We start from the raw sequence: 14,089 nt of genomic DNA on the forward strand, positions 1-14,089 counted from the left end.
ACGACTTTTTTTACGCAACACTACACACAGCACCAACACTAGATATATTCAGTTACCAGGATATGGCTCCGGTGGTGTGCTTGTTGATGCCTCCGGCAATGCTATCAGCGTCGAGGGCACCGCATGCTATGCGGCCCACCACACATTATCAATCAACACAGCACTACACAGTGGCCACCAATACTAGGATTGCTCCCGGGACACCGACACACCGACAGCTGTCGTTTCCAGATTCGCCCTCTCAACATCGCGCACACACACACACACACACACACACACACAAATCTCCGTAATACAGGTAGGAAGCACGGGAGAAGAGTCAGACCGAGCTCTATAGCTACTCTTAACGCTGTGGTTTCTGGGCTTCACACCAGGATTCCGTACCTTACAGCAAGCCACATGCAGGAGAGAGAGCGAGCTAACTACGACTCTTACAAAACCTGTGATTGAAGTGACGGTTGATAAGCTCATACGCCACGTGTATCGATGAATGTCACTAAAGATGCATGAGGTCGCCGGCGAAGAGGTGGAGTGGTTATTTCACACGATGATTATAAAAAAGTCTGCCAGTTATTGTTGCTAGGCTCCCATCTTACACAAGAAGCCGTATGGAACGTATCAGTATTGTATTGACTTTTGAGACCTACATAAGGTTACCCAGCGTGACTCATACCCGATACTAAGCGTGGATACTATTTGTGAAAAGCTGCTGGATGCCAGATACTTGTCTGAGGTAGACTTTCAATAGATGTATGACCAGATGCCAATGGACAGAGTGAGTCGGAGGTTAACAGCTTTTGGTATCGGGGTCAGGTAATACAAAAGGATGTTTTCGAACTAAGCAATGTTCTAGTGACATTTTAGCTTCTAAGAGTCATATTATTTAAATGAGAATGACAATTGCTCATGGATACCTACAAGGAACAAAAATATTTAGTTCAATTGGTTTTGAGAATGTCTTTGTTTTCAAAGAGAATTCATGGGAATTTCTTACCACTGAAAAAGAAAGTTTAAGTTCTCTATGCCGCAGTTGACACATCGGGAATTTATTGTGGATGATGAGGATTTGTGACCAAATTAGGAAAGGGTAGAGCCAGTTTATAATCATGCGGAGCTGAAGAATGTCAATCAGGTGTGGTGGTTTTTGGAAATGTTTGGATGGTATTCAAGAGCTCCGTCGATAGAAGGAAGAATGGAAAGATGAAGACTGGTAGAGAAAAAAGAGATAAGAAAAGAGCGAAGAGAAAAAAGCCAGTAGGTGATCAGAACCAGATACAGGATCTCGTTCTTTGCGAACGAAAGAGAACCCTCACAGTTAACGTCAACTTCACTGTTTCCGCTTAGAAGCAACTCTCCAACTGGTCGAGGGTATCTACGATCTGCCATCCTTCAATAGACAGCGTGTATTGAACGGCACCTTCCGGAAGTCATCCTTATCCTATCGAGGTAGAAATCACTGAAGAAAAGAGAAGAGAAAGAGAAGAATTTGAGTATGGTTGAATGGGATTTATGTGTATGAAAGAGGAAGGGAATGAAAAAGCTAGCGATGCATCGCGAAAAAATCAATTGTTTCATCGTCGTGTTCACAACTCATTATTTGGAACCTCCAACCATTTGCTGGCTTTTAGGAACGTTAAAGGTTATTGATGCAAAACGAAGAGCTCGCGCATCAATGCTAGCATACTAGATAGCGTACTGCATACAGCACAGCGTAGTAGTTACAGTTTTGCATCTGACAGCAGTGAGATAGCGAGAGGGAAGAGCCCAAGATACAAAGAAAGTGACAGGTAAAATAAAATGGAGTAGAATATGGAGATTAGCAAGAAAAATCGTAAGTAAAGCCGGAAAATAATCTAAAATAGCATTGTGTAGTAGATAAGATGAGTAAAGGTAGATAGTAAACGGATACGGAGGAAAAAAGGTATGATTAGTACTAAGACGATCTCCTGGTAGCAGTGTGACAGTGAGCAGTGAGTGAAGAGGTAGATGTACTGTAACTACTTCACTGGGATCAAGTGTTCAAAACGATCTGGATGGGCGAGAGTTTGTTTGTTTGTGTGTGTGTGTGTGTGTGTGTATGTGTGTGGGTATGTGTGTGTGAGTGAACATGGAAATAAGTTAAAATAATAAAATCACAAGTATATGTGTGCATGCGTAAGCGTATGATCGGTCATAAGGGTCCAAATCGTGGCATCGTCGGAATTTTTTTTTATTTTGGTGAGACCTGCGTAAAAGAACTGATTAATGCAAAGTGTGTGAGTGTTTTTAGGTCCATTCCTCAGACGGCTGAGCCAAGAAGTGGTTTGTTAGTAAAGACAATCAGGTGATGAAAAATATATTTACATAGAGAATTTATTTTTGCAGTATAAGACTGTCCCAACTATAGAGAGTCTGAGAAATAATTACAGAAAGATTAAAAGAGGTAAATGTACACGCACAAACTGTCTTTTCTGTAAACGTATTGAATAATGAAGTCTACTCAACTCTCAAAGTTTAAGTCACTGACACTTCGATGTAATGTACACGTCAAAAGTGAGGTTGCATTATTCAACTACAGTGTTTTATAATCTTTTATCAATAATCATCAGAAAATGCGTACTTCACTTTTTTATAGAGACTTCCTGGCCTTGATTACATACATCGCATAGATGTAAAAGTAATATTGTAAAATTTTTTACTACGCTATTACAATTTTTTTAAAGATTTTGTTGTCTTGATTCTTAATTCACAATATATTTTACAATGAAAGTGCTACCTGTATAGTGCCTCTAAAATCAGTGCCCTCGATTACGAATTGTATCCGACCTTAATATCTCCTATAATGAATTTTTGTTTAGATTTATTTCTGATGCAGTAACTCAAAGTAAGTCTCTACTACTTTAAAGGAAACTTCATCACTTCTTATAAATATTCATACAACTTTAAATACAAACATTATAAGTAAGTAAATATTTAGCTTTGATTGTCCTAATAGTAGGGACTTGAAAATGGAGACATTGGAGGTCTTAAGGCTTAATGATAGGGCCAATAAAAAAATTTTTATTTTGTACATAAAAAATATTTATCACTAATTTTTCAGTTAAGAAAAATATACGCTTACTGTGAATTTGTTGAACCTACATTATTTTAAAACTTACTGAAATAATTTAGTACAATTTTAATATTACATGAGTTTCCTAAAAGTTTTTCTTAGACTGTAGATAATAGGGCCATCTCCTCTTCGTGCAATACTCAAGAATTGTTATTATATGTCTCCCATTTTTATAACTTTTTTAAATTCCAATATTCTCTCTGTGATAGTATAGAAAGCATTTTTCAATTCCACTCTCCTTCCACATTTAATGATACACTTGAAACGGAGTTTTTCTTCCCCTTGATGAAATTTTGATGGAGATTGACAAACTAAATTCAAATAAACTTTTTACTTCACGCTTTATATACATGTATTTAATTTTTTAACCTGTAAAAAAGAAGAATTTTTTTACTTCATCATACTCTGCGTGGAATACAAATAATTACAAAATTTTCTAAAAAGCATATACACATCTAACAGCACAATAAGTATTATGAAAATATAACAATTTCTCATATCGCCCTCCATGATGTCAATCTTTTGGGGCAAGAGTTAATGCACACAATATGTCGTGCTACGTTTCGGCAACTGATGCGTTGCCCTCATCAGGCCTTATTAAAAATAAATAAATACACAATTAGTTAAATCAAGATTTTTCGTAGTGCACATAGTAAATTCCACAATATAACTTATCTGCAAACAACTGTAAATAAAACAATGCAACAGAATAATGTAGCAAATTACTTACAGACGAGAAAGTTTAACAAGTAATTATTAGTAATTAGGCAAGGAGTAAACTGTCTCCATTGTACATTAGTAAAACCACAAGACAGTTACAGACACGTATTAATGAACATAAGAAAGGCTAGTTATTATGTCTACTCTGACCTTGGATCAAAGACAGGTCAATATCCACTTGGTTTTTTCAACACAATCTCAAGACTTTTTGGGCTCAAAACTACAAAGTTACTTATGGAATGGAGAGATACTAAGAGATTCTTTACAGAATCTTCAGCCAGACTTCAGTTCCTGATACGTTGTAGAAGAGAAGATGTGGCTTCATCACATATCCGAGACAAGTGTAAAAATTTTGACAGAACTATTTTACATAGTACATTGTGTAAAAGATTGATTTTGAATCACAAAAACAGAGTGATGCGTCAATTGCTTGGTTTTCAAATAAAAGATCTAAATATACATAAAAGTTTTTGAAAATCTAGACTTAAAAAATTAAGAATTGAGATTAGTAATACATTATTAAGAAAAACGGTGATAAAACGGTTTTTTATAGTTGTTGACAAGAAATGTAAGAAAATACACAAAAATTTTGTAAAAAAATTAAAACATAAATTTAACAAACTGGCTTGAACAGATCAATTGGAATTTCACTCAACTGATTAAAAAAACGAGTAAAAATGTTTACACAAGTACCCATTCCATTATAGACGTTATAGCTTTGGGACCAAAATTTAATTGTAAACTTTCGACCTTTAGTATACATGATATCGTAACTGTGGTAAAAAATTTAAAAAGTTGCTTAGACAAATGTCAATAAGATAATATTTTAATATTTAATAATACTATTAAAAACAAAGTTAGAGGACGCATCAGTAAATTTGTTTGTAGCAATGATTCTTCAAACGTAAAACTTACAAAACAGAAAAAAAATTTTAAACAAAAATTTGTTGAAACAAAAATTTTTTTTAAACAATGGAAACATAATGTTTATAATAGCTGATAAGGGCAATGTGACAGTTTGTATTAAAAGAGAGACATATAATGAAAAAATGTTATCCTTGCTGGATGATACAAGCACATGCATAAAGATAAGCAAACATCCTCCTAAACAGTTACAAAAATATGTATATGAACTTCTTAAAAATTGGAACGAGAGAGATTGTTTAGTCCGTGAATACAATGATCTACATCTTTCACAAACACATACACAAATAGCTAAAGCTTACGGGCTCCCGAAAATACATAAAATTGACATCCCTTTACGTCCGATCATTTCCACTATTAACTAACCTACATACTATTTGGCCTACACTCTTTTAACCGTTTTGAAAAAACTTATTCCTAAATAAATACACAGTTTAAAAAAATCCTACCAACTTACAGACACAATTAAAAATGTATCCATCCCAGCTGACCATATGTCTCATTTGATATTGTCTCTCCCTTTACCAATGTCTCTCAAGAAGCTGCTATTAAAAGCTTAATAAATCGAACGATTTATAAGTCGTTCTAACCGTTTCGCACATATAATGGTCTTATTAGCGCTTATTGTACTTTTGACTGGCGATGGAGACAGTCAACTCCTTGACTAATATTACTTGTTAAACTTTCTCGTCATTAGGTAATTTGCTACATCATTCTGTTGCATTGTTTTATTTATAGTTATTTGCAGATAAGTTATATTGTGGAATTTACTATGTGAACTACGAAAAATCTTGTTTTAACTAATTGTGTATTTATTTATTTTTAGTAAAGCCTGATGAGGGCAACACGCCAGTTGTCGAAACGTAACACGACATATTGTGTGCATTAACTCTTGCCCCAAAAGATCAAATACGAAAGATTTATTATTAAAATAACTTAAGTGGCACTGTAAGTTGATCTTCTTAATAGAGCCAGACTTCCGTAGTTTTGGTTATTGTATAAATAAGTGTTACATGAATTTCTATATACATTAGTATTATGTCATACATATTCAAATAAAAAATTGAAATTTTTTACATAGTTCATGACCAATATTATCGAAAAAAGCTCCTATTCTTAATCATATAAATTACTTAATTATTAATTATTCGTATGTATAATGTCCATTTATTTACTCCATAGGTAGTGTGGATGTAAAAAAATGTGTATTTAAAAGAGAATATTTAAGTATGTTTAATATCTGTAAAGAGTGGTAAGGTGTTCTGATAAAAAATAATCCAAGTTAAAATAACATTATGACATCCGCAAACATTAACCATGCTATAATTATATATAATACTAGCTTTTGATTTTTACTAATATTTATATGCACGTTATAGTTTATTTTGAAAATTCATGCCTCATTGTAGTAGCTAATGAAATTAATGTGGGTAGGTGTCAGGATCTGTGGCAGTCATGGTAAAGTTTTAGTAAAATTCAATAAAAATAGTATAAGGGTTGTAAGGGGATCGGTAGAGGGTCAAAAAAATCTTTGCATAGGCAGAAAGGGGCTGTAGAGGGCTGTGAGCATGTTGTGGGTTCTACGGAGATCTGCAAGGGGTTATGAGGGGCTGTGGGGGTTTGTGTGGAATCTTCCTCACAAGCAACTATATACTATAGGTTCCTATCCACTCTTCCTTTTCTCCTCCTCAGAGGACATAGTTATTTGCTTATTTTTATGCAGTTTTGGATCCAATACTATTTAAGCAAGCTCCTGCTCACTTTTCTGCAGCTTTCTCTTCACCTTTCCCTTTTTAAGTTATTTTTCCCAATTCATCTTTACAGTCTCCAAGGATAAAATCTTTGATTCATTCGAAACTCAACAGAATTTGTAAAATCATTTTCTTTAAGTAACTAAAACAAAAAAGCTTTTAAAATTAAAGTTCGTATGTTTATACATCTACGTATATTATGTAGTGAATTTAGGGGATCCCTTCCAACATGATTTATATTGTTGTTTTTTTTTTATACATAGTTCTAGCTTGTTTTTGAGATTGTAGCTGTAATTTGTTTTAGTTATTGAGAAAATAATAAAACGTGCAATAATTTTAGTATTCATTAGCTTGAATCTTTATCAATTGAATGAATATTGTATGACACATACTTGTATGAATTATTATCATGATTTATAGAAATAATGGCATATCTCTTAGTTTTTTTCTTTAGAATATCTGTATCTGAACACCATTCGCCGTTTTGCTCGTCGTAGTGGAGTTAAGCGAATTTCCGGCCTCATTTACGAAGAATTTCGTGGTGTTCAGAAAGTGTTTTGTGAAGCGGTAATTTATCGAAATCTCCGAGAGAATTAGGATTGGGTGATAGTTTCTTACGGAGGTCCCTTCTTACCACTTTCGATAAATTTTTCCTTGACGGGAATTGTGCCAGAACACTTTTTAATTAATCGTGATATTAGCTGAACTACGAAACTTACGAGACGTATACTATACTTTGAGAAAGGCCACCAACCTTTGAGCGGAGCAGTTGAGCTGGAGATTGCTCGGGATGGTCCTGTGTTTTTCTTTTCAAACTCAACTTAACCCTTTCAACCCCACATTTATTGTAGTTGGGAGATGTTCGTGCGGACTCTGCGCTATGCCCTTAAAGATTATAACAGGCGCATCTCCTTCTGTTCGATTTGTTATCGCTTAAGCTTTGCACTCTTTAGACAGACCTAGTGGCTGCGATGTAAAGCGACATTTTTCGAATGATAATATAAGAAACCATCAAAAAACAAAGTTTTTCCAATATTTTTTACCATTTTCAACTTTATGACTCTGCTTTATCTTTATAAAAGTACTCGTAAAATTTTGACTGGAACTGACAACATAAACTTTGGAAATTTTCTTGCGTGCCAAACGGTCGCCTTAGTTACACAATTCGAACATTTCGTTTTTTTTATCGATGTAAAATTTTGAAATACAAACATATGTCCATGTGAAAAATGATTTTGCAAAAATAGGTCCATGCAAGAAATGTTAATGCGATAAATTGAATGCGGAAAAATGACCAGTGGAAAACTTGATGCAAAACAATGACTCCCAATCCTTTAACTAATTGTAAAATATGTAATAATCTTAAGTATTGACATAGTTTATAGTACATTTGAAACGTTTCACATGTCAATTCTCTTTGCCCGGTACGCAACCGCCAAAACATCTACTTTTCAGTTCACGATTAAAAACGATTGAAGTGGTTTGGTTAATGTTTACTGGAATGATGAAAATCTCTAAAAAAATTTTGGAAATGAATTGTCCCAAATTCATTTGCGATGAAAAATTACTAAGGTAAAAGCACCAGTACGTGAACACTTCCTAAAATTGCACCAGTACATTGAACAGCTTGAATAAGCTATTTTCAATTTAAGTGGATAAAAAAAAAAAAAACGTTTCTGATATCCTATGATCGTTCTTTAGATAAAACACAATTTATATTTCAGTAAGTCTTTATACTCAACGAGAAAAAAATTATTTATTTGTGCAACTTGTATGAGGTGGCTTGTGAGACTGTTCAGGTACTGGTACCATTAGGTTTTACCTATACCCAGTACTCGAACACATAAAAATGATTAAAATCACTGTTAATCAATAATAATAGTATGTCAAGCCAGTCGTTATAGTTTTTATAATATGTTACCAATGAAATTAGGAAGAAATTTTTCGATTTGGTTATTTGCAATACATAATAAAAATAAAAATCAGTAGAAGGCAGCTAACATAACCTCTCTCCCATTTAATTAACATGGGATGTTCAAGTACTCGGTCAAAAATACGTATCGGTACCAATACCTGAACACGCTGTTCATCTACTGGGTCATTGGTAAAAAAACTTTAAAATTAATTTATTAATTGTATACATGACCTAGAAAAACTTTTTTGTTTTTTTTTTTAAAGGAAGAAATATAAACTTACTGGCGCAATGACTGTTTTGTTGTTATGCAAATCAGAAATTCAATAAAAATGAGAAAACAAAGACTTTATGGAAAAAGTGTTCACGTACTGGTGCTTTTACCTTAGGATAAACCACTTGATTTTTCAAAAAGTCACTACTGCAAAGTCACCACTTTAACATGCAGTCTTATGGAATTTGTCACTAAAAAGACTATAAAACTAGAAGTTAATGATAAGCCTCTACAAATAAGAACTGCATTTGTACCTTATTTCAAAAGATATCTTTTAAAAATGTCAAAATTATATTTCAACGACTTAGATTTTGAGAAAGTTCAAAGAAAAATGATTTACCATCTTTGTGCATGTGCAAATAAAAATAATGAGTTCTTAATATTCTTTTTATCGGAATTTAATAACTTTTTAAGCCAATTGAACTCTAGAATTTAAATATGTGATTTAGATATTCAATTATCATGACAATGAACCAAAAATATTTTTTATCATTCATAGAACCTCAAAGTGTCCCTTGCTTGGTATGGTATAGATCGCCCTAGTTACCTTTAAAGTCACTCGTGATGTATTTTAAAATACGATTTAGATATATTTTTTCCTCAGCTTCGCAATGCAGCTTAATTAATTGATGGCACTTACATTACAGTAAAGTATAGAAAAAAGGCTAGGTTGAATAGATATAATAGTTTTTAATGGTTTGTACGTTGAAAGTAAGAAATATATTAAGACAGTCAAGTGATATTTCGTGTAGGAGGCAAGCTGCTGCTATTTGCGTAGTGTTATCATCGGTGAGGTGATTAAGTTTTATTCGCATGCAAAAGAGATGTGTTATCACCGGTAGGGTGATTTAGTTTTATTCGCATGCGTGATCTCATATTATTGTGTATAATTTGACAAAGCATTAAAGTTGAAACTGTTATGAACTTTTTTATCGATAATATTTCAAAAAAATTAAACTTAGCTGCACTTATTGTAAGCTTGCAGGTGAGGTAGCGTGTTCAGATATTTATGCATCATTTTATTTGTGTAATACAATTTACTTCAAGGTTATACGTATAGAATAGCCAACCTCTTATTCAAAGTTTCCTCAGAAGTAAAATAGTTGTAGTTTAGATTTTATCCAATTTGCTTGCAAATTAAATGATAATATTTGTTTTTTCATTACTTTACATAGTTGCTGCGATAAGTAAGGAAAATTGTAGTAAGACTAATGAAGTATCGCCCGTACAAAATACGAAAACTTAGTAAAAGAATTTTTTGAAATGTTTGTGATAACCATGTGCTAATGAATGTACGTCTTTGTTTTAACCAATCACATTATGTTGAGTTAATGTACATACGTTAAGTTCAAACAACTTTAAAAATTATTTAATAATTTGTAGTATATCATTTATATTATTGTTGTACGACACTATATGAAGCATTTCAGAAGTTAATCATTTCTTTAAATTTTGCTCTTAGTCCAAAATTCTAACATCATCCCATTTAAACGTATGACTGTTTTAAATTTGATGTACAGATACCAAAGATGGTTTTATAATTATTTTTATGTTTTTTTTTTTTTTTCTTTTCTTAAGTGATATTTTTGTTTTGCCTTTATACTGCACGAAATTTTACATGTTTGTGCCATCTTACTTTTTTGTTTGATCTTTTCTTCATTGTACAACATGATTCAATTTTTTCGTTATTCCGGGAAAAGTACTTATTTTGAACTTTTTTAAAGTAATGTTTTGTTTTTTTGAATATAATATTATAATCCTAATATTATTAATCTTAATTATTTTATAATCTTAATATTATTACCATAGAACGAGTCATCTGACAATATTCTAGTCCCATCTATTAAGTTATACACAATATTGATTTTTTGTTGTTTCGTATGGGCTGACGTAAAATTTAATAGATAATTTCTTTTTCTAGATAATTCTTTTAGAAATTAATTAACTTGCACAAGCTGTTTAGTCATCAACATGTGTTAAGAATAAGAGCAGCTTTATTCTGCATTTGTTTTGTAAACTTTTTCAGCAATAATTAACACAGTCGGTGAGCACCTAACTTGAAGAAAGAGGAGAAATTCTTGACCCAATGGGTGAGCTAAATGTTTGATGGTAAATATTATTTTCAAAGATGAAAAACGTAGTCTTAAATAAGAATTTTGTTGTGTTAATGATTTCTGTAAAAGAAATTATTGACGCTTGAAGAATGTAGCGCGCACATCTTTCAAAACTCTCAAGAACAAGGTCGTACGGAATATTCGTGAACAAGAATACAACATCCAACGAGTCCAACACATTATTATCAAGAATTTTTACTTTTTAATTCCACATATTAAATCTACACTCTTGTTTACATTGCATTTTAATTTTGGTGCACGGTGTTTTTAATTAACGTAAAGTATTTTGGCAAGGAAATAGGTTGTTTATAAAGATAATTCATCTTATTGAGATATTATCTTTCGATATTTTTGAAAGACCGCAAACTTTCGCTAATTGTGTATCTGTTTATGTAATCTAAACGTTCTAGGATCTGTAATTAAAAAATTATTTTTATTAAGATATTTTATTTGTTTTTATACGTCCTTCTGCAATTGTTGTAGAAGATTTCCGTTTATTTGTGAGTTTGTATTGGCATCGCTAAAGAGCAGCGTCATTTTATTAATACATTCTAGTCTCTCTATACATGTAGAGATATTACTTTTTTTTATCTGTTAAAAATTGCTTTAATTTAATTCATTGTTTAATGCTTAACTTTTTTTCTGTACGTGCTTCTTGTTAAGTACATGAGACGATACTATTATACAGACTGTTTTTGTCATAAATTATCCTAAATTTTCAGCTATTTTTGAATTTTGTAAGTCATTCCAAATCTTCGAAAAATTTTAAATGCATCTTTTTTATTAACATTTATCATTTTTCATTGAAATTTGGTCCGAATTACCATATTTCGGAGACATCTGTCAGTATATGTGTTTGTGTCAGAATGACAATGTTTTTTTTCTTTAAAGATATTTGTTTGTCAAGTTTAGTGTATAGCCTTGTAGAATTTTTAAAATAAATTTTTAACTCTATTTTTTGTCTTAAAATATTTAATGTATGTTTGTAAAAAATTCAGCTAATTTAAATTCGTCGAAATGTAGGACGATAATAATACGAATAAGAAGGAGGTCCTACACACATTTAGTCACACTTATAAAAGTTTTCTCAGATATATACGTTACTGGCCATATCTATTACTTTTAATTCATCGACCTCAAGTAACTGCGTAAATTTGTGTGCTGTGCTACAAATTGACAACTTCGTGTAAAGTGGGTGCTTTTGCCTGTTTGACTTGTGTGCAAGCGAATCTCGCTAAGTTAAATAATGCTCTTCAGTGTTTTCATTACAGGTTATCTGTGCTTTTGAACTTGTATTCATAATTTGTTGATTTTTTATTGATTTATTGTTAAATTTGTAAATAAAGTATGAAGAGGTCGGCGCTTTAGTTGACGAAGTGTTGCTGTACAAAAATTTTTTGAAATGTTTGTGATAACCATGTGCTAGTGAATGTACGTCTTTGTTTTAACCAATCACATTATGTTGAGTTAATGTACATACGTTAAGTTCAAACAACTTTAAAAATTATTTAACAACGTGACATGTTTTTCTTTGGTGATGTGCCCTAAAAGATCAACCAAATATTATTAATAAACACTAATATGGAGGGAGAAAACACTATAACTATTCTTAAAAGTGTATTCAATTTATATCTAGCGTTTTGCAATCGTACTTAAACTTTCTGAACTGCAGCAGATTTTATATGGTTACTCTACTGCTTTAGCAGGTGATTTACGTCAAAATAATTATTATACTGTGTTATTTAGTATTACAGTGAACTATTATGGTCAGCTTGGGTAACTTGGCATTATTGTGTTCCGTTGCAACGGTAGAAAATTTTTTCCAATGTACTTGTGTAGTCTAGTAGCTACTCAGACTTCTTTCTAAAGATATGAGGTTGACTTAGATGCACTTACCAATTACTATCTGTATAATTTTTCTCAAGAGCCCTTCATATTTTTCATGTTACTTTCTTCAGCTTGTAAATTGTTACACCTAGATTCTTAGGTTTGGTGAGGACAGCCTGAAAGTTACAAATAATATTTTTAAGGCAGTTTGGTACTTAGAAATTCAAGAACTTATAACCAAGTCAATTAAAACAGGAGAAAAACCATAATTTAAAACTTTATTATCAAATTTTAAGCAACATTCCTTATGGCGTAATTCTGAAGGCATAAGATCAAGTAAAAGAGTTATGTTAAATGCTTCTGTTTGTAACGATTCTTTTATCTGAAGGTAGGCTTTTTACTCATAAGTCAGCGTAACTATTACAACAGTTTATTAAAATTATTGAATAAATCACTGAACCTTGGAACAATTTTTGACCTAATATGACACATATTTTTATGTTTTTCGAAGGATTCTTTGTTTTGAAGTAACTTCATTTGAATAAAGCTATTTGAGTTCCACAGTCATATTTCTATTTTCGTATATTTCTCAATGTTTTTGCATTTTATAGTTTTCTTTAGCTGTATTATTAAGTCTATATCATTAACACATCGGTCGTATGATATTCTTAATGGTACGTTATATAATATTGCTGTATGATAGCAGATTATCGTAACAATAGTATTTCTCCATCTAAAGCTTACTTTTTGTATTATTATTAAAAATGATATAAGAGATTTTAAACTAAAGCCACAATGTTAGTTAAAAATTTAATGAACTGTTCATGTTGAAGTGTTGTATTATTTTTTATATTTTTTAATATCAGGGACTAAACATGGTTCACAAGACTTTAATAGCATCGATAGTTCGATGTTTGTCACAGTTATTGGAAGAAGATGACTTAACTGCGGATTCTCGTGAAAGCTTAGAAGTCTCAATCCAATGTTTAGAAAGTGCGTATGGAGTTCAAGCTGCAAATGTTTCATCGAATTTTGATATATTAAAAATATTTAAATCAATTCAATCAAAGTCAATGCAGATAGCCAGCCATGAAGCTACGTTGGAAGATAAAGAAACATCTGAGAAACTTAAGAATGAAGGGAATTTGCTGTTAAAGTCTGAGAAGTTTCACGAAGCACTCATCAAGTACACAAAGTAATATGGTATTTTTTTATTATTTTTTAAACATAAAAAGTTTCATAATCAATTTTACTTTTTATGTAGTTAAGTTACTTGGTTTCATTAGGTACATAGTATTAGTGTTTCCAAAAAAGTTTTAGAACAAATCAAAAAATTAAAATATTTTTACTATAAAAATCTCTTATGTTTGTCAAAATCATCTTTTCAAAATAAATGATAGCATATTGTACGTTAAGTGACATTATTGCTAATAAAAGGTAGGTGATGTTTCGATGAAATATGAAATATCCATTTCA

At 31.8% G+C, this 14,089-nt stretch overlaps 1 protein-coding gene across 4 annotated transcripts in view; it reads left to right on the top strand.

Moving 5' to 3' along the window:
- The window catches only part of LOC106638809 (small glutamine-rich tetratricopeptide repeat-containing protein beta), a 170,188-nt gene that overhangs the window by 116,614 nt on the left and 39,485 nt on the right, over window positions 1-14,089 (top strand). For all 4 annotated transcript variants that reach the window (XM_089592321.1, XM_089592320.1, XM_014352171.2 and 1 more), the window contains exon 2: window positions 13,480-13,808. In XM_089592321.1, coding sequence (XP_089448447.1) covers window positions 13,480-13,808 — 329 coding nt within the window. The remainder of the gene's footprint in view (window positions 1-13,479; window positions 13,809-14,089) is intronic.

This window comes from Copidosoma floridanum, unplaced genomic scaffold, assembly GCF_036245765.1.
Source record: "Copidosoma floridanum isolate Cflo_tuat_1 unplaced genomic scaffold, Cflo_Japanese_pri ptg000016l, whole genome shotgun sequence".
Taxonomy (NCBI): domain Eukaryota; kingdom Metazoa; phylum Arthropoda; class Insecta; order Hymenoptera; family Encyrtidae; genus Copidosoma; species Copidosoma floridanum.